This window comes from Condylura cristata, unplaced genomic scaffold (genome assembly GCF_000260355.1).
Source record: "Condylura cristata isolate star-nosed mole 26May11 unplaced genomic scaffold, ConCri1.0 scaffold00028, whole genome shotgun sequence".
NCBI classification, from domain to species: domain Eukaryota; kingdom Metazoa; phylum Chordata; class Mammalia; order Eulipotyphla; family Talpidae; genus Condylura; species Condylura cristata.
This window is the reverse complement of record NW_004567129.1, coordinates 11,980,752-12,002,155: the sequence shown is the minus strand read 5'-3', so window position 1 is coordinate 12,002,155 and position 21,404 is coordinate 11,980,752. Positions and strand designations below refer to the sequence as shown.

At 39.1% G+C, this 21,404-nt stretch overlaps 1 protein-coding gene across 2 annotated transcripts in view; it reads right to left on the bottom strand.

The window, feature by feature from the left end:
* The window catches only part of WDR59 (WD repeat domain 59), an 80,813-nt gene that overhangs the window by 24,605 nt on the left and 34,804 nt on the right, over positions 1 to 21,404 (bottom strand). For both annotated transcript variants that reach the window (XM_012730749.1, XM_004690382.2), the window contains exons 9-18: positions 18,184 to 18,261; positions 16,020 to 16,176; positions 13,963 to 14,042; positions 12,810 to 12,942; positions 12,541 to 12,665; positions 9,948 to 10,112; positions 9,043 to 9,138; positions 8,733 to 8,886; positions 7,878 to 7,947; positions 3,500 to 3,653 (exon numbers count right to left, since the gene is read on the bottom strand). In XM_012730749.1, coding sequence (XP_012586203.1) covers positions 3,500 to 3,653; positions 7,878 to 7,947; positions 8,733 to 8,886; positions 9,043 to 9,138; positions 9,948 to 10,112; positions 12,541 to 12,665; positions 12,810 to 12,942; positions 13,963 to 14,042; positions 16,020 to 16,176; positions 18,184 to 18,261 — 1,212 coding nt within the window. The remainder of the gene's footprint in view (positions 1 to 3,499; positions 3,654 to 7,877; positions 7,948 to 8,732; positions 8,887 to 9,042; positions 9,139 to 9,947; positions 10,113 to 12,540; positions 12,666 to 12,809; positions 12,943 to 13,962; positions 14,043 to 16,019; positions 16,177 to 18,183; positions 18,262 to 21,404) is intronic.

The following is a 21,404-nucleotide window of genomic DNA, read 5'->3' as shown; positions in this document are numbered from 1 at the left end:
GAGTCCTCTCACCCCTGGCACCTCAAGTCCATACCCCAGTTCTGTATGTATGAATAAATATATCTTAAAAAAAAAAAAAAGAGGCCCCCCCTGGTGGCGCAGCAGATTAAAGCACAGCACTGAGAAGCTAAAGCCACTTCCGCATGAGTTCGATCCCTGTCAGCCGGGGAGGTGACCACATGGCGTGGCAGACCTCTCCTGACCCGCCCACTGTTCCCCTCAGCAGTGTACTTCGTCCATCTGCCTGTTCTGCTCCCCACTCTGTCTCTGGTGAAGCCTCTCGCTGCACCTGAGCCTCTGGCCTGTACCCCAGTTCTGTATGAACAAATAAATAAATCTTTAAAAAAAAAAAGAGGCTGATGTCTGCACAGTTCTGCCAAAGGAACTACAATCAAGGTTTGTGGTTCTCTAACAAGGCTAGAGATCAAGTACAAGTGGAGAAAAAGGTAGAGGATTCTACCTGCTCCTTGAGAAGAACACATTCCACATACAGGAGGACATTCTCATTTCTAAAGTAGGAGTTCTCTTCAGTAGACTCACTACCAAGTATTTCTTGGTGTGTGGCTGGAAGGCATTGGGGAAATCAAGTCTTGATACTGGGGCTGCAGGACTACATCAGTGATAGAACAGAGAAGTGAGAACCTGAGGGACAGGAGGAAGAGGAAGCCAACACCGTGGAGATCCACTCTTGAGGGAACTCCTGCCAAAGCATGCTTGCCTGAGGGGAACTGGGAGCCATGGTACTATTCATGGAAATCAGAAATGATTTTATTAACTTTAAGAGCTTTCCACTTACTTAGAGTTAAGAGCTATTTTAATAACATAAACTGAAGCAAATATGTGAAGTTCAAAATTTAAATATTTATCTTAACTTTTGGGCCTTCTGATTTACAATGGAATAAACAATACTTCATCAGCGATTAATAGTTGGCCCTGTTTCCAAATGAATGTTAGCATCTCTCTGTACTTTCTAACTTTCTATGGAATTTGGTGGTTTTAAAAGTCACTCATATTTAAAAAAATTTTAGGAGCAAATGTAGGAATTCCACCTGGAGCACATTTAGATGAATGTCACACTATGACCTAAGATGAGCAGGTTGAAAAAAGACACAAAGAGAAACGAACAGTAATGCTCAATGGTTCTGTACAATTTTTTCTGTAATTTCAGTAATACTTTACATATAATCCCTGCATTGTGAATGCAGTAGACTGAATGTAGTAATATCCTATTCTTTTATTCTTACTCATTTAAAATTTTCAGGGTTAGAGATCTAAAAGAGAACAAAAATATGTAAGAGGAAAAAATAGGGCTGAAAATGAAGAATCAGGTGCAGAAAAACTTAAGTAAATGGAATATTTCCTAGAATGAAAGTAACAGAAGTGACAGTCTTTGATATGTGAAACTAGACACATGAGGATTAGAAAATACTCTCCAAGGGATAACGGCCTGATCCCCTGGGAAGATAAAATAGCCTGTGGAAGATTTCATTTCCATAATCCCTCCATTTGCTCCATGTAACAGGATGGACTTGAGAAAGCATCAAGAAGAGATAAACCTACTTCAGATTCATTGCAAAGTAAGTATTAATTTTCCCTTGCAAAGTAAGTATTAATTTTCCCTTTTCATTAGATTGAAACACAAACTTTTTTTGAGATTAAAAAAAGGATCAAGTATCAGCAATTTCACATAATTTAACCTAATTGTCACTAGATGCCATTCTTCCCCCAGCGCTCTCCAAGTCTATTTCTTGGCCTGTGTGACTGTTAACTCGCTAAATTATATGGTTATAATGTGTGGACTTTCTGTATATACCAACATAAAGCCTTCATATGAAATTAAAGTGTTTCCTCTATTTTATTTGGTCACTATTTGAAATAAGACTTTTAAGGCCACTTATGATGTCACCAAGGGGATTATAACAGCCCATTTTTCTGTGGAGAAGCAGCACAGTGGAAACTACCCCAAACTGAAAAACCACAACCTTTCCTCTACTTCTGATAAAAGGTCACTATCCATGTACCTTTAGTCCCTCTTCATGATTATGGTGCTTGTAGTAAAAGAAGTGTGACATGAAATAAGGAATGCAGGCTTGACCAATGCTCTGGCATCAGAAGTGGTTGCATCTTGTATCAGGAGCCATTTTAACCAGACACGGCTGCACATACTACTGCAGAGTAAAAGCGCTAGCCAATTTATTTTTCTCAACCCAAGCCCAAGCAGCGTATGACATGGACCAAAGTAAAAATCAGAATGTCTTTCTGAATAAAAGATCTCAGCCTGGCCCTGACACTAAAGAAAAGTCCCACATTTACTCATTTTGTTTGGCCACTATATCAGTAAATGCCTTAGTTTTCAGTCTATCAGATCATCCAACCATTTAGCTGCTGGCTTACAAAAAAAGATAAATTAAAGCCTTTAAATGTAAAAGATTTGGGAGGGTGCTGGTGTTTGAAAGTCTGTGATAGCCAGTGGGGGCAGAATTCTATCAGCGATGTGAAGAAAGGGAACTATAGAGAGTTGGCCAGAGAGGCAATGAAAAAACCATGTTCCCTGTGAACACGTTGCTAGCCACTGAATGGTCGTGCCCAAGAGGTGTCCTGGCTCAGGCACTATTTCCTGTCATTTATTTTAGTAAGTCAGAGAAGCCCAACACCTTTAACATTTGCTAGAAATTGTTTTATTATTTAAACTAATTTTTTTTTTAAAGTTTTAGTTGTAGTTAATCTATTCCTTTCTCAATTAGTGAGGGGGTGTGTGTGGGGGGGAACTGCAACAACAAAAACTCCCAAGGACTGAGTTTGTGACTTAACTCAGTAGTAACTGTGATTAAATATTGTGTCAGCTAAAATCTAGTTTAAGCCAGATTCTCAATCTGAGAACACAGAAAAAGTCCTTAGAATCATTCCTACACTCTGCCAACATTTTCTACACTGTTATCACCAACAACTTCTAATAGCTACTTTAAAAACAAGGAACTATTTAAGAACCCAGAAACATAAGGGCAAATTTGTATATACTGATCTATCCAAACAAAAGGGTATTTTTAGTAAACCAAGTATGATATCTTTAGGAAATCAACTTTAAAACTCCTCAAAATTGTGAACTTCTAAGTATATCAAGATCCCAAAGCTCCAGAAGCGTCCTTTGATTTGCTGATAAACACCAGAATACCAAGAGAGACTTGAATCTAAATTATTCTACCTGAAAGAACGGAGATCAGCTTAATAAATGAGAACTCGTTTGTTATCATTATCCTATTTAAAGGACAGGATTGAGTAGGGAGTGAAAAATATGAATAAGAACTAACCCTTCCACACACATACATACAATTTACAGTAGTTAAAACCAAATAGAAGGAACAGAGGCCTTTCCTGAACAAATGAGTTATGAAAGTGAAAGACTATAAGGGGGTTATAGCAGCTGTGTGTTGCAGGCAGGGAGACAAAGAACAGAAATGCAGCAGAAGGTCTACTACCAGAGGCCGTGGCCTCCACTTACCCGTTCCTTGTAGTAGAAGGAGCTGATGGAGACCTGCTCTTTCTCACTGCGAGTGGGGCTGCCGCTGTATAAACGAAGGTTCCCAGGGGCCTCTGTGCGTATCTTCATGGGTGCTATCAACCCAGTGTGGTAAGCAGACAAGGCCGAGAGAGATCTGGAGTTGAAAACACAAAATTATCCATATTGTCTCTAATCTCTCCACATTCCTAGAACTTGATGAAACCAGGAAGAAAATGTGGAGAAAACATGGGAAAAAAGAAAACTAAAAAAGAACCAAAGAGAACTTCAGAGCTAAAAAATGCTTTATCTGCAAAAGTAGAGAATGCTTCTATGATTGTATACGTAGAAAATTCAAAAGGCTCTACAAATAACTAGAAATTAATAAATGGACTCAGATACAAGGTCAAGCTATAAAAAATCTGGTATGTCTACATAAACAGAAACAAACATTTAGAAAAATAAACATTCTAAAAATTTCATTTACAATATCATAACATATCAAACATGTAGGGACAAATTTAACTTAAAAAATGAGCATAGGCCCTTCCTGGTGGCGCAGCGGGTTAAAGCACTGCACTGAGAATCTAAAGCCGCTTCCGCATGAGTTCGATCCCCTCCTGCCCCGGAGGTGACCACATGGCGTGGCAGACCTCTCCTGACCCGCCCGCTGCTCCCCTCAGCAGTGTACTTCGTCGATCTGCCTGTTCTGTTCCCCACTCTATCTCTGGTGAAGCCTCTCACTGCCCCTGAGCCTCTGGCCTGTACCCCAGTTCTGTATGCACAAATAAATAAATCTTTAAAAAAAAAATGAGCATAAGTGTAAAATATCACTGAGAATTTAAAGATCTAAAGCCATGCTAGTGGTTTAAAAGATTCCATAGTGTTAAGATGTGAATTTTCTCCAAGTTGACCTACAGAGTCAAGATAAACCCAATGAAAATATAGTCAGTTTCTTCTTTTTACAGAAATGCACAAGAACCAGAGGAGGCAACACTATTCTGAACAAGAAAGACCGTATTGTAGGATTCACATTATTAGATTTGAAGACTTACTACATAAAATTTTAGTAAGAGTATTTTACTGGCAAAAAGTGAAATCAATCAAAGGAAAAAAGAGTCCAGGTAGATTTACAAACATATTCTCAACTGATTTTTTCAACAAGCATATTAGTGTAAATTCAATAAGAAAAGAAAAATCTTTTCCACAAATAGCACTGGAACAACTATTTATGTCTACTGAAAAAAATAAACTCTGATTCCCACCTTGCATCATACATAAAATTTATTTTAAGACTGATGGTAGACTTAAATAAGGAATTTAGAACTATAAAATGTAAAAGAAAACACAGAACACTATCTTCTTGACCTTGGGATAGTCAAATTTTAGACACATGAAAAGAACTAATTATAAAATTTTTTAATTGGACTTGATTAAATTTTTAAAAATGAAAAGCTGCTGATTTAAAAAAATTTCATTAATGAGGAGGAAAGACAAGCCACAGATTAGAAGAAAATCAATACATGTACCCAGCAAAGGATCCACAGCCAGACAGTTAAAGAGCCACCAACAAGTAAATAAACAAAAAACAATCCCCCAGAATGGACAAAATGCTTCAACAGGCACATCACAAAAAATACTCAAATGGTCAATAAGCACACAAAAGCTGCTCAATGTCATCTGTCCATCGCCATGAAAATACAGATTAAAACCACATTGATATTTGACACATCCAGCTAAAGCTGAAAAGACTGAAAACAAGTTTTGGAGAAGATGAGGAGCAACCAGAACCCTGAGACACTGCTGTCAAGAGTGTACAGGGACTATCACTGAACAGACTTGTAGGCAACTTCTAATAAAATTAATTCTACACCAGTAACAGTGAGCTACTCCTTGGGAGTGAAACATAAACAAAGTTAAACATAAAACAAAGTTAGAGAAAAAGCCAATATTCATCAACAGGAGAATAAATAAACAAATTGCAATATTTTTCATGCAATGAAAGTACTGATACAAGTAACACTGTGGTCAGTTTCAGAAGCATTAACTTGAACAAAGTAAGATAAGCATAAAACAGAACATGCTGCCTGAGTCTACTTTAACAAAGTTCAAACACAGGCAAAATTAAACTACACTGACAGAAGTCAGAAAAATGTAAAGCGACTCTGTACTCTGTAAAGAGATAAGGGAATTTGGAGAATGAAGGCAATTCTCTATCTTGATCTGGATGCTGCCCATCAAGGTGTACATCTCACCTTGGGTCCTGTAAATTATATAACAATCAAGTACTGCTAGTATGGAAAATGTTCTAATGGGAACATTTTTCTCTTGGATTCAAAATGCAGATAATAAAATTTAGTAAAAATAAATAAGTGTAATTGTATCCGTATCTTACACCAAAAAAAGGTACAGATACAAATATTCATTATTTCTCTAGAAAGGAGGTCATTATTTTCTAGTACAATCTTTTGAATAAAGCCCACTATAATATAGGGGGGTCTAGTACTTAAGCACCAGTTCTTAGGGGGCCAAGGTCTCACCTCCCTGGACTCCTGAATATTGGCAAAATCCTAGAACAATGGTAGTACCTGCTTATACATTTGGTTCAACTTCTTTTTTCTTATTAGATTAACTATTCATTCATAAGTATTACATCCAATATGGCCAAGTAAATTTGTAGAAGGGGAAAGTTTCCCAGTTATCTTGGTCACCACTGCAGAACCAGAGATCTATGGCAAATGACTTACAATATTTAAGTTTGAAATACCAGTAGTATGGGAGAGGTTATGTGAGGAGGTCAGGGAAAGGAATATATGGAAATTCTCTGTAAATTCCACTTGATTTTGCTCTGATCTTAAAATTTCCCTAAAAAAATAAAGCTATGATTTAAAAAAAAAAAAAAAACAACTTTACAATATGGTCCAGCATCTCTGCTACTAGGTATAACCAAGAAAAATTAAAATCTATGTCCTCACAAAAACTTATACATGAATGTTCATAGCAGCATTATATTAGCCAAAAAGTAGAAATAACCCAAAAGCTCATCAATGGAATGAATAAAATGTGGTATAAATATATATGATGAAATATTATTTGATAGTAAAAAGAAATTAAGTACTGATACTTGCTACAATGGTTATGAGCCTTGAAAACATTATCCTAGGTGAAGGAAACCAGTCTCAAAGGGCTATATTTTACTATTCCGTTTATAAGAAATGTACAAAATAGCCAAATTTATAGACAGAAAGTAGATTAATGTTTTCCCAGGACTATGAGAATGGGGAACTGGTGGGGGGGTGAGGACAGCTAAGGAAGGAAAAGTTTCTTTTTTGGGGAGACAAAGCAAACGTTCTAGAATTGACTGTAGTGATGGGTACAAGAATGAGTAATTATACCAAAGTCACTGAACAACAGATTTTAATGGCTCAAATACTATGTGAATTGTATCTCAGTAAAACTGTGAACAGAATTTTTTTAAAGCAAAAATAATACAAAATACAGAATACTTCCAAAGTGCCCAGCAGAGTTTGAAGTGCTTCACAAGACTACCTCTAGCTTCTCAACAACTAGAGGACTTAGGTGCTACTCTTTCCCCCATGTTAGAGCTAAAGAAACTCAAGAACAGTTTAGCTAACTTGCCTAATGTCAGGGAACAGCAAGGCCAAGACTGGGAACTAACAATTTGGCTCTGAACCTGGTGTCCACATTGTCACTTACTATACTAGACTGTCTCTCAAAGAAAAAAGAAAGAACACATTAAATTGTTAGCAGTGGATTCTCTCCGTGGAACATGGAAAAGGAGAAGAGCTTTCATATTTCAATGTAAAACTTTCCATATTATTCAAGTCTTTTCAACATACCACTTTAACTGAAAAATTAACCATGTTTTGGTAAAATTAGTAGTGAGGTAGAACTATAAATGATTTTCTTGTTATTTTTCTAGTTTTACTTAACGCTCAAATAATACTTTAGCAATACAAGAAAATAAAAAGAGGCAAAGGGGGGGGAAGGGAGGGAAATGCATGGGACTATGGTGGTGGCACAGGGGTGATTTGGTGATGGGAAACCCGTGGGGATTACAATCGAGATGGAGAAAAAAAATGTGCAAAATGATGTAAAAATAAACTTTGTAGTAAAAAAAAAAAAAAAAAGAGGCAAAGGAAGTTGCCTTGTCTGAACACCAGCTTTGAACAAGTGGTTTGGTAGTAACCTTACAGTAGAAATCTCAGCAATTTAAATCTTGCAATTTAAAGGATCTTGATCTTATTCAAGTAAATCCTCTAATGGAAGGACAAACTATTTGAAAACAAGGTGAGTGGTGCCTGGTGTCTGCCCACTGCTGGCCCACAAATGCACCTGACATCTGCATCCCCAGACTTACCTTGGAGTAGGTTCTGCTGGGGACACCGCTCGATGCATGGTCATAGGCCTCGTGAAGTACACCAGGTACCCTGCAAAGGAGACGTCACAGGTGCATATCAACAACAAAGAGCTGGATGTGGAACGTCCGAAGGCAGCACTGGCCAATGTTTTGCCTATCTCAGTATACCTGAAAGATGAATTAGACATGTGACTACCATGGTTTTAATAGGGAGCAAGAACAGAATATTCAGGACTCAGGTGAGACAAGATATATGTTGTTTAAAGTCTTCATGGGTCCTTTCTATTTCTCTGCTTGGGGGCCTGTTCTCTGTTGAGATTGGGGACTCTGAGCAAAGATTCAAATTCATACTCATCAGAATGAAAAAAAATTAAGAACATAATTCTGGTGAACCTTTTTAGCATACATCCACAGATGCCAATTAGACAACAGATCATTTAAAATACTAAAGAAGTCTTTTGAGCTGTCCAAAAAAAAAAACTGGCTTATTTTCTGATGCAGATTTTTTTTTTTTTTAAGATTTATTTATTCATACAGAACTGGGGTACAGACCAGAGATGCGGAGGGTGAGAGGATTCACCAGGGACAGAGTGGGGAGCAGAACAGGCAGATCGACTAAGTACACTGCTGAGGGGAGCAGCGGGCGGGTCAGGAGAGGTCTGCCGCGCCATGTGGTCACCTCCGGGGCAGGCGGGAATCGAACTCATGCGGAAGTGGCTTTAGCTTCTTAGTGCAGTGCTTTAACCCGCTGCGCCACCAGGGAGGGCCCTCTGATGCAGATTTTTATGGAGAATATTTGTCATTCTTAGGTGTTCTCTCTCAAAATCTAGAATCAGTGAACCAAAAGGAACCAACCTGCTCCACAGAACCTAGCCCCTGACGTCCTAGGAAAGGGAATATTGGCATCTTGGTAAGATCCATAGGTGGTGACCCGTGCAAACGTTGGTAAGGGTGGTGTGACAGAGTTTGGGAGTGCAAAAGGATTGCTGGAAGCACTGTCTTCTTGGTTCTGAAATTTAAAAATCAGCAGATAAAAAATCAATTATAAGTTGTCTTAAACCAGGTTACAAAATACAGATACATTATTACAAAATCAGGGAACCCAGGATCTTAGGGAGGAAAACTAATACAAAACACCCAAGCAAAGGTTGAACAAGAATCCCACCACAAAAGACTCAAGGCAGGACACAAGCTGGCGCAGGCAGGGCTCCAGACAACTCTGGTTCCGTTTCACTTTTTGCAGAGAAGTATCTTTCAGGATCTAGAAAAAAAAAACACAACAAATCACCAACAGTCTTTATCCTGATCTACTCCTTTTCTACAAAGCAGTTGCAAGCCACCACAATGCAGGGAGACGAAGCAAGGCTACATCTGAGGCTACTTATCACACCCAAGAAGATGGAGCAAGTAAGTGTCTGACATCAGTGCGGCAAAGGATGAGCAGCATTCAGGTCAGTTTCATGTGTCTGGACCTTTCTGTCACTTCACATGAGAAGCGACTCAAACGGAAAAAGGTGGGTCAATCTCAGCTCGCGGACTTTCTATGGGGATTCCGCCTGACTGGATTCGCGAGCAGTTTGTGCCTGGCTAGGGGCACAGACCAGACACTGGGCTGTTCCACCTCCTCCTGGCATTGTAGGACTCCTTTGCGGGGTGTGTCACACACTGGCCTGAGAGGCTTGCCTCATTCTAGGATGACACTATCCCTTTCTAGAATGATTTTTAATAACTCACTTTTTTGGTCTGATTATAAAATATCTTTAGCTTCAAAATACATCTCACCTATTATTTCTAGGTGAATGAAAATGTACTGCAGAGTTCTCAGCTTGGGAATAACACACAGCTTTAACAAGATCTGTGAGCAGTTTATATGTAAGGATAAAACTATATGACTCATATATAATAGTCCTGAAGTAATTTGCAACATCTCAGCAATTTGTTCAAGGCAAGCATCCAAAGTTTCCACTAGATTTTCAGAGGGAAGGACAGTGCATGGCAGAGGGTTTCCAGATCTTATCCAGCAGCGTTCCCATTCCACCCAGACACGGACACTCGTGGGCAGAGCCCCACCTTGAGTAGCTTAGCTTTCATTGTGGACGTGATGGTTGTGGGGTTAATAAACTGGAAGGAAGGAGCTGCGTTGTTTGGATACTGGGCTGGGAACTTCACCAGCATCTTGACACGATGGTTGCTACAATGCACAGACACTGTGCAGCTCCTGTCTGCTGCATCCATCTGCAAGAGACAAATCAACAGCTGCTATGGAGATGAACAGCAAGGTGGCCCTACATGCAAACAGGTTGAAAGAAGCGAACTGACCACTCAAGTTGCCCAGTAACTGGTGGAGGGAGCCTCTCCAAAGACAATAAATGGGAAAGATCTGGACAATTCATTTCAAAGTGGATTTTTAATTTTAATATGTACTCAGTAACTTCAAGATATTCTGACTTCAAAAAGTTTGATCCAAAAGATGTGTGGTTGTGGAATTTGTTATATTTATTTTGAATGAGAAAATAAAGCAGGAAGAAGTTAAGTCCTACTCAAATTAAAACATACTCATGGGAAAATTCATAAAGTCAAGAGTAGATTAGTGGTTTCCAGGAGCTAGGGAGAAAAGGAATTGGGGAGTGACTGCTAATGGATGTAGGGTTTCTTTGGGGGAGAATGAAAATGCTCTGGAATTAGATAGTGGCGATAGTTGCACAACTCCATGAATACCTAACAACAAATAAATTATACATTTTAAAAGGGTAAATTTTATGGGTTTGTGAACTATATCTCGATATTATTTAAAAAAGCATTGCAGGAAAATGAATCAAGATCTCCTTGTTATAGTAGATCATTAGGGATCCTCACTGTCCTCAACTGTGACAAACAACATAAACTGAGTAGAAACCATAACTAGTTTATCAAAGAAAACTTTATCTCTTTTGATTTATTGATCTTCCATCTAGAGAAGGTGGCAGAATACAGTAAGAAAAGCCACGCATGTGGGGAAACTGGACAAGTGGATTCAAATATTATTCTTCCACCAAATAGCTGCTGACTTAGATAAACATTTTCTCCCTTAAAAGGAACTCTCCTGGCCCTCCCTGGTGGCACAGCGGGTTAAAGCACAGCACTGAGAATCTAAAGCCGCTTCAGCATGAGTTTGATTCCCGCCTGCCCCGGAGGTGACCACATGGTGTGGCAGACCTCCCCTGACCCACCCGCTGCTCCCCTCAGCAGTGTACTTCGTCGATCTGCCAGTTCTGTTCCCCACTCTGTCTCTGGTGAAGCCTCTCACCGCCCCTGCACCTCTGGCCTGTACCCCAGTTCTGTATGCACAAATAAATAAATCTTTAAAAAAAAAAAAAGAACTCTCCTGCACTGTTGGTGGAAATGCAAACTAGTACAACCACTATGGAAAACTGTTTGGAGGTTCCTCAAACTGCTAAACATGGAGCTTCCATATGACCCAGCAATCCCACTCCTAGGTATCTACCCAAAAGACACAAAAACACTGATTCAAAAAGATATCAGCACCCCATGTTTACTGCTGCTTTATTTACAATTGGAAAAACATGGAAGCAGCCCAAATGCCCAAAAGTAGATGACTGGATAAAAAAGATGTGGTACATATATACAATGTAGTATTACTCAGCAACCGAAAAAGAGAAACACGTGTCTTTTGCAGCAACTTGGATGGAGCTGGAAAAGATCATGCTTAGTGAGATAAGCCAGAAAGAGAAAGAAAAATACCGGATGGTTTCACTCATAGCAGGAGTATAATGGACCAGGCGAGAAAATAAAAAGAAGAATGAACAACAACATTTTGTGGGGGTGGAGTGGGGAATGGGATCAAAAATGGGGGCGTGGGGAGGAGAATGCACAGGATTATGGTGATGGCACATGGGTGACATGGTGATGGGAAACCCGCGGGGATTACAATTGAGATGGAAAAAAAAAAGTACAAAATGATGTAAAAATAAACTGTTATAAAAAAATTTTTTTTTCTCCCTTAAGGTGTCCTCATCTGTAAAGTGGGACTAAAACCACTTGTTACAGAATTACTGTAAAAGTTAAATGATATAATTACATAAGTTTACATAGTCATGCCTACTGTTAACTGAATCTGGGTATATGTAAGATAAATCAAGTTTTAGAGAGAATCTAATTCTCTGAAGCAAAGAATTCTGATACCTGCCTCCAAGGAAGTGATAAATCTTGCCATGTGATCAGTGGCCAAAAAGACCTAGGCTACCTTCTTACTATGAATCTCAATCTCCAAGGAAATGACCTGCTGATAAGGGAGACAGCCCAGTATAGCACAAAGAGCTCTGGAACGTGAGGCCTCCAAACTCAGCTGTCACTAACTTCCCCCATGAAATCACTAAGCCTTCCCAGATCTACCTTCCAGAAAATGAAGTAGTAGAGACTTTAAGGCCTACGAAAAGACTCCATTTATCCCTTAGTTTACCTTATGATAAAATAAAAGGACAAGAAAAAATATTCTGTTATTTGTAAACATCTACTTCTTTAGAAAACCTAGTAAATAAAACAGCAAGCAGAGACTATGTAGTAGAGCAGCAAAGCTACCAAGCAGCCCAAATGGTAGCTAAACTGGTCCCTCCCACAACCTGTGATCAGCAGGCAGAGAAACAGCGAGGTCACGGCTGAGTACCTCCACGTTGACGTTGCGGATCTGCACATTGATCAGAGAGAACTCCTGCTGCAGAGTCTGCGGCAGTCCCAGCTGATCAGATTTCTTCTCTTCGAGGAGACTGCTAGGGGGGTCTTCCTTTATGACTAGCAGGAGAAAGGTACAGTTGTGGGAAAACATTTTTGTACATGAGTCAGAGAACAGTTGGAGAGTATCTGTCACAACTCAAAAGTAAGAACAGAGACCTCACCAAAAGTAAGAACAGAGACCTCACCAGTTTAACCGGTTACCTTCTTCCTCTCCATGGCTTGAGTTGTGCTGGTGGTCTGCATCTTGAGTGTGAAGAGTCTTCTCTGGTTCCGGCAGAAGAGAAATGTTCTCAATGTAATCATCAACACCATCCAGTATATCATTTGCACACAGCTGTAACAAAGGAAAGAAGATCTAGTTCTAGAAGGATCAATGGAAAAGATCAAGTCTGATTAGAGTTCTGATTCAAAAATGGGAATCACAGAGGATAGAGGTAGGTCAGCCAAGAGCTGATCCAATCAAAATGGGTTTTTCCCATCATCAACATATGATTACAGGCTCTATTCTTCTACTCTGGAAAATTTTCATTGTGTTCATAATTTATACAAGCTGAAGTAAATATTATTTAAAATTCCAAGCCTTGCTGGAATCATTCAGCTAATACAAAAATGTTATAACCTCAAAAGATTTGGAGCAAATAGCAATTTTTGGAGAAAGCAGCTTTAAAAGGCAATGATATTTGACCAAAACAAAACAATGATACCTAACCAAATGCTCAAGAGTGGCTTCCTACTAAGTAGTGTTGCAAATTATCCAGCACTTTCTACCTGCTGTATACAGAGCACTGTGGGAGAGGCTAAACAGTGAGACAAGATTCTACTTTGAGGAATCCAGCCACCAAATGAGAAGACAGAAGCCTATGGTGAGGCAGAGCAAAGCAAGGGTCATGTAAGCAGTTCAAAACAGGCACCTCTACAGTTCATGTAAGAAACAAATGTCATTTAAGGGGCAAAACTTAGAATCAACTTTATAGGAGTTGTTGGTGGGTATAGATGACTCTGACCACTGTGGATGGCAAGAGTGAACTTCCTGGCCCATTCTGAAGAAGACAAGGAGATGAATCCACAGGCCAAATGTTCAGTGTGCTACGCACACTACCTTACACCAGTAACAAGAGAAAAACAGACATCAGAGGGCTTTAGGTCTAAAAGTGCTGAATACTGAAGTTAGCTCTTAAAGAACTTAGAGGCTCACCATGGCAAGCATAAGCCATTCAATTCAATCAACCAGCAAGTATGGGTTAAATGTCTATCATATATCCTCTGACTTCCACAAATACAAATCTTGCATTTTTTTTTTTAAAGTTTCCAGTGAATCCAATTAGATTCTTTCATAACAGCAGCGAATACATACTCTCTGCATCTGGGAATCCACCCGCCACATCCTCAAGGTCTGATCCCGTGACCACGTGACCAACTGGTAGTCCTTCGATCCTAGAAATCACCAAAAAAGAAACCTGGATTTTCTATATCCAACAGCAATTTTGCTATACACAGCAAAAGAGTGAGATTCATTCATTCGTTTGGTCAGCCATTCAAATATGTATGAACATGTCCCATGTGAGATACTTTTCTAGGTGCTAGGAACTGTAATGTGAATCCAATAATCTGTTTGTATATAGCTCTCATATTCCAGTGGTGTAAACAGATAAATAAAACCATATACAATAAGATGCCCAATAGGGTTATAAAAAAAAAAAAAAACGGTGGGAGAAGAGGACAAAACTGGTAAAGAGCTATTTTCAGACAGGACTCCCTGAGGAAATTACATTTGAGCAGAAATGTAAATGAAGTGAAATAATAACTGGCAAATTAGCAGGTGAAGAGTGATGCTGGGATTTAATGTCACAGTAAACCTTCACTCCCACAAATATTTTTATGTGCTCCAGAAGAGATGAGAACATATATGGTTTTTGCAAAAAGAGTTATTTTAAATCCAACATGGCATTTTACTGTTTAAAAATTTTTTGGTAAAGAGATACATCTCTTTATAAAATGAATAATTAATTTTTAATGTTCTTTCATCAACTGAACTGTATTTTCACAGAGGTATAAAGAGAAATTATTTGAAAAAGGGCCAAGTCTCTATAAGAAAGCTTTGGGAAAGATCAGATCATTTCAAGGTAATTATGAGGTATCTAGAGTCTGCTTTATGACCATTTTCAGAAAGTAAAGAACTTGGGAAAAAATCCATCCCATTCACTTTGCAAGGGGAGAAACTGAGACCACAGACAACATAACCCATCCGAAGCAACAGGGCGACAAAGGACAATGATCCCTTCCCTAACAGCCTACAGATGACACAGAAAAATAAAGACAGGCTGCTAAAAACTTTTTAATCTAAAACTACTCGTCAATTCCTTCCTGCCAGACTGTGGGAGAACAAAATCATCTAGTTTGTATGCAAAAAAAGCAAAAAGAACATGCTAGAAGTCAAAGTCACACATGCAAATTATTTCTAGAAGAATAGAGAATAAGATAGGACAATTAAGAGTATGATCAAGAGTCCTTTCAAAAGCTATCCTGTGTGAGGGTCACCACAGCTGGGGTAAGATGACTGCTCTAATCCGGGGCTACTACAGATTAGTCCTGGGACTGTGAACCAGTCACTCCTCTCTCCTGGTCTTGCTTCTGTAATGTGGAAACACCAAGAAACATAATCCTGTTCTATCAGATGTCTAGAGAGCAGAACAGTAAGAGCTCAAGTAAATTTGCACAGTGACTTGGTGGAGAAACTGAGGCCAAGGGCTCCCATTATACCTGTGGTCCTGCCTTTCTGAGGGCTGCCTAGATGAGAAGCTGCAATAACATCCAACCCAAATCCCAATGGCTTCAATCAGAAGGGCTCTGGCTCAATCTACATCTCGGCCTCATACACATTCCTGGTGGGCACAGTTACAGCTGCAAGCCATGGCCATGCAAACGGAGTGCATAATTGCGTATCAGTTACTACTTCAACCCAGAGTCACTTCTGTTCTGTTTCATGAGTAAAGCACATCACTGGGCAGAACCTGTCTTCAGGGGAGACCGCAGTGTGTCTATGAAGAGAACTGGTGGGAGACAGCAAGCATGACATTGATTTCTCTCATCAAGAGAATGGCCAGGGTTAGCTAAGACACGGCTTCCAAGCAGCTAGAGTTTTTCAGCTCTTGAAATGATCCAACAGCAATTCTATCTACTTCTTTTATATCCCTCCCATGTAGGAGAGAAGCTGCACTAAACACAGAGCAGAGGAGGGAATTTGGGGACAAACAGCAGCCCTTTCTGAATCTACAGTGAAGATGGCCCCTGACTCTTCTGAAAGCCTACCCTAACTTCTGTGTTCTCCTCATTGGCCACACGGCCATCCCTGCCTGAGGCCACTGGTAGAGCTCAGAAGGAAATCAAATGGCTGTCTTCCCCCACACTCACCTTCCTTCTGTTTCCTCCACTGGAACTCCAGCACCACGTCATCATGCCCCACAAAGGTATGGACTGGGGTGTTCAGGTCAAAGACATTCCATAAGAGAAGACTGTTTTCCCTCCGCAGCTGGGGAACCATCACAGTCACTAATCCATTGCTGAAAGGCTATGGAAAGGGCAAAAGCAGGGAGAAACAGCTGACTTCTGCGTCACTAAAGTTGGAATCCTTTCCTAACTAAAATAAATTAAATGATGGGCAACTCCAACCCATTTGGGGAAAATCTTCCCAATATCCATAAACTGATCATCATGTCTACCTTTCTTTTACTTTTCCTTGACTATGAAAAATAAAGCTAATCCAAATACTTGAGGAATGATTTAAGTTCTAAAATAAGCAAATGGCTGACTGTTGCCCACTGGAACGCTGTTTCGCATCCCAGCTATTCTGCACGAGTTTCCTCTGAGAGTGACTGAGTGATTTCCCAGAAAAAGCATGCAAGGCATCCTGGGGAAAAACCCCAGAACAGCAAACATAAGCCTCGCCATGTGGAAACGCACCAGGAACACAACATCTGCATGACGCACTGCCTCCCTGCTACTACAACTATTCAAAGAAAAACCTTCTCATTTCAGGGAGGAATGTTACTTATCAATTCTCAAGCCACTGGGTAGCTGAGGCGTCCCTAATCAGGCCCTGTTACTTAAAGGATAAACCATAGCACCCAAGAGCACATTTATCTTTCCCTTCATACCAGACAGCACTCCTAGACTTCTGTTTATTTTTAAGCAAACACATTAATCTAGAGAAGTATTTCAGTTCATAAGAACAAAGTCTGATTTCTTGACAAGTAGTTGCCAGATGCAAAAACCACTTAATGCCCAGATAATCCTCTCTGCTTCCTGATGCCCCAGGGTAACAGCTTAATACATCACCTTAGCTTCATTCATCCCTGTGCTCTCTTTGAAATTGACAAGGAAGGAAATAAATTAAGTCAGAACAGCAGTTATCAGTGTGGCAATGGAAAAACTGTTAGAAGATTCGTGACAGTATACCCTTTATATCTGCAGCATTTTGTGGTTTAGAAGACATTTTCATATGCCATTTTTCAAAAGAAAGGCACATTACACATGCATAAAATGCCACTTAAACACACTTTCAAATAGTCAATTCTATCACACAATTTTAAAAAAAGCATAGGAAAAAGTTTATTCGTATTCATGAGAAATTGTTTTAAAACATCAAGAGAAAAAAAAAAATCAAGAGTATTGCCCAAGGCCACACAGCGGTTATGTGGCTCACTGCAGCACCATTCACAACAGCCAAGGCACAAGAATAACTTTAGCACCCAACAACAGATAAGTGGGTAAAAAAAGATGTGCTATAGATACACAAGAGAATAGCTCTCAGCCATGAGAAAGAAGGAATTCTGCTTAAGGCATTATGCTAAGTGAAAGAAATCAGATAGAAAAGGCAGGTATTACTCAGTGTAAAATCTCAGAAAGTCAAGGTCATAGAAACAGAGACTAGACTGTGGTTACAAGAGCTGAGCGGGTGAAGGGAATGGAGAGTTGTGTAGGTTACAACTTCCAGGTATGGGTCATAGGGCTCTAATGTACAGCATGTCACTATAGTTAACAATACTGTATTACGTAAGTATTAAAAGTTGCTAAGTGTAGATCTTAAACGTTCTTACTACACAAAAGAAATGATAATTATGTAATGTAAGTAGTAGTTAATGTTTTAGTGGTAACCATTTTGCAATATTTAAGTGTATCATATCATTATAATGTACACTGTGACCTTACACAATGTTTTGTCAATAAAGCTGGGAAAAACTTTTCAGTGACATAGCCAGGCCCAAAACCTAGGTCTTCTGAATCTGTTACCTGCAAGACTTTCAAGCTCTGCCTCAACCTCACTCTCTTGCCATTACTGACTACCCCATAGTGTGGAGCTTCTCACTCTAGCTAAGGTTAGCAATTCTAATACACATTGTTACCCAGCACTAAGGGCAAATTTTTAAGTAGATGTTAACTTTTATGTTATCACTCTCCCTCAGCCCTAAACCAAGATAGAAAGAGAAAACTGTCTCTAAGAGGAAAATGTCCCTTAGCTTCTTATTTATAAAAGACCAAGATGAAATTTCCAGCAAGAGGTAGGTCTCTCACTCACAGTGTATCTTGCCTTCCAGACAGGCACCTGGCAAGGAAGAATGTTGAGGTATTTCCGAGGCTGGCGGTAATCCCAGAACTGGAAGAAAGCAAGCAGGATCACTGGTGAAATAAATGCCATTAAGAAAAAAAAAAAAATTCAACTACTGCAATAAGCAAAGTTTTCGAACTCATTGCTTTGTGTCCCCTAAAGATACATTTCAATAGTACATGTTAGTCACCTCATAGCCAGGCCACTGCGATAGACACAAAGTAAACCTCCTGCTCACACTTACACTGGGTAATTCCCAGACTTCGTGAGGACTGCCGCTGGGGCAGATCACTGCCGGCAGGCCTATTAAACAACCTTTGTAGCTGAGAAGTGAGAGAGGCTTGTTTTTCATCCTGCATCACTTTTACAACACGTGGAAATACTACTTCTAATAACAACAGTTGGAATGTACTACTTACTGCATTTCAGATGTTTGGAGCTTTAAATTTTTTGTCCTATTTAATCTTTACAATAACTACATAATGGGTACTAATCTCTTTTTCAGATGTAAAAACCAAATTAGTACATGATATAACCTGTCCAGGGTTGCCAGGGCACAAAGAGGTCTGTGTGACGCTTAGATATGACCTGCTCGGGGACAGCCCATTTGCCCACTCCAGCACAGGAGGTGTGAAACTGAGGTGAACAAAGGTGACTAGTAACAAAGGTGAGCAAGATAACAACTCTACCCCAGAAGGGCTGAGGTTTTTTAATAGAGAAGGGATTACGTTAGAGCCAGAACATCTGTAACGAAAGTAGGAAAATGGCAGAACACCAAAGGCAGAAAAACCAGGATAGAAACTCTAAATTATGCAGGTATTAAGAAGTAATTTCCAGGGCCCTCCCTGGTGGCACAACAGGTTTAAGCACAGCACTCTGAAGCTACTGCAGCCACTGCAGCACAAGTTTGATCCCCAGCCAGTGAGGTGACCTACATGGCATGGCAGACCTCTCCTTATCCACCATGCTGCTCCTCTCAGCAGTGTATTTCAGTAGATCTGCCTGTTCTGCTCCCTGCTCTGTCTCTGGTGAATCCTCTTTACCCCCACCTCCCACCCCACCCCCACACCTCTGGTTCACACCCCAGTTCTTCTATGTATAAATAACTAAAATAAATCTTTAAAAAAAAGTTTAAAGAAGACATTTTGCTGGCTTGTGTAATTGTGTGGCTGAGCTTGAACAGATCTGGCAAAGATCACTTTTGATGGTCTAGAGATTCATAGCCTTTAGAAAACTCTAAGGAGATCGAAGTGGATGACTTTCTTACTCCTCTCAAACGAACACTGGAATGACCCAAAGAAATACATAAATGAGTCAAGTGGAAATGTAAAGGGTTATTCCATGTGATAACAACAAGGTGCTAATCAATCTTAAAACTGTTCCCCTAAACCACACCCTGTATGAATGAATATTATAGAACACAGCACATAACGAACAGGTAAAAAGCTAGCTCTACACTCCCACTGAGTCCCTAGATTGCTTGAGAACTTGATTAGATTTTTGCATGAGTGTGGGAAGGACATGCTCAATTCCTGAGCAAACAAATAGTGTACCTTCGCCTACTTCTTTGAATTAGTTAGATTATAAGATCTGTTGAATTTAACACAGATCCTATTTTGATTCACTATGGAGACTAATAATCATGCTGCTAAACTTAAGAAAACTCAAGAATTTCTAGAAAGAAAAAAATCAATTTCTATGGCTTTCGATATGAGGCTCTAAAGAAAGCCTCACGTGTCTGTTGAAGTTGTAGAGGGGGAAAGCTGGCAGGGGGTTAAATTAGTGGGCTTGGATACCAGATCACAAAGTATGAAATCTCATAACAGTATAAAGGAAAAAAGAAATAAAAGAAAATCTCAGTGCTTTAAACAGGTTTTATAAAAGTTTTAAAAAACTTAGTAAATAAATGTAGAAAAAAAATTAGACAATATTACTAATAAAGATAAATTCCCAGACAGACTAGTTTGGTAATTTTGGTTTCAAGTAACTGACTGTCATTTCCCATCTTTACTACACTATAAGACTTAGGCTTATATTCTCATAGGAAGCTTAATTAATTCAAACTCCATAAATTGGATAAGCTCTTTATGTGGTTATACAAGTCATCATCATCATTTCTACAGAATGTTTAAAATTATAAAAATGTGATAAGTTATATTGTTAAACTAAACTGAGTAACAATAATTGATTCCTTTAAAACAATTTGCTCTTAAGAACTTCTTATTATACCAAGTATCGTAAGAACTTAGCTATTCCATTAGAATATGAAGGTAAGGGCCCTCCCTGGTGGCACAGCGGGTTAAAACACAGCACCAAGAAGCTAAAGCCACTTCAGCATGAGTTCGATCCCCGCCTGCCCCGGAGGAGACCACATGGCGCGGCAGACCTCTCCTGACCCGCCCGCTGCTCCCCTCAGCAGTGTACTTTGTCGATCTGCCTGTTCTGCTCCCCACTCTGTCACTGGTGAATCCTCTCACTCTCATCTCTGGCCTGTATCCCTATTCTGTATGAATAAATAAATAAACTAAAAAAAAAAAAAAGAATATGAAGGTAAAAATGTCTAGTACTTCACTAACTATTGCTATCAACTTTTGTTTCTCTGTGATAAATCAACTTAAATTGTAATTTCAAGATTCTTAAAGACCTTGGATTAATATCAAATTGAGTTGACTGACAAATGACTTTTGAGTATCTGGAAAACTTCTACATAGATTATAGATTATTTTTTGAAAACTGATTATGAAACAATTTACATAAACCTTGTTTCTTATTTTATTCTTTTAAAGACATAAAATATTGAATATATTTACAGAATTGATTTATATTTATTTTGAAATATAATGTATGATTGCCCAGAAGTTAACAGATTGAAAGGATTTATAATTCCTTTTTCAACAAAATAGTAAATGTCCTTGTTTTGTTATTTTAAGAATGTAAAATACACCTATATGTGTGGAGACATAATACGACACATTTGTTTCTAACTCATTAAGGAGAAAAAAGGTTAACTCTATCATGTAGTCTGGTTGTGCAAGAATATAAAAGACAAATTTCAAAGACATTTGTAAATTATAGCAGGTCTGAGCCCATGTATGGTGGTTTATAATATCTTCAAATAAAAAGCATTCTGATAGAACAATGAAAACCCTACATGTTGACCAAGTGGGCTGAATGTGGATAAATTTTCCTAT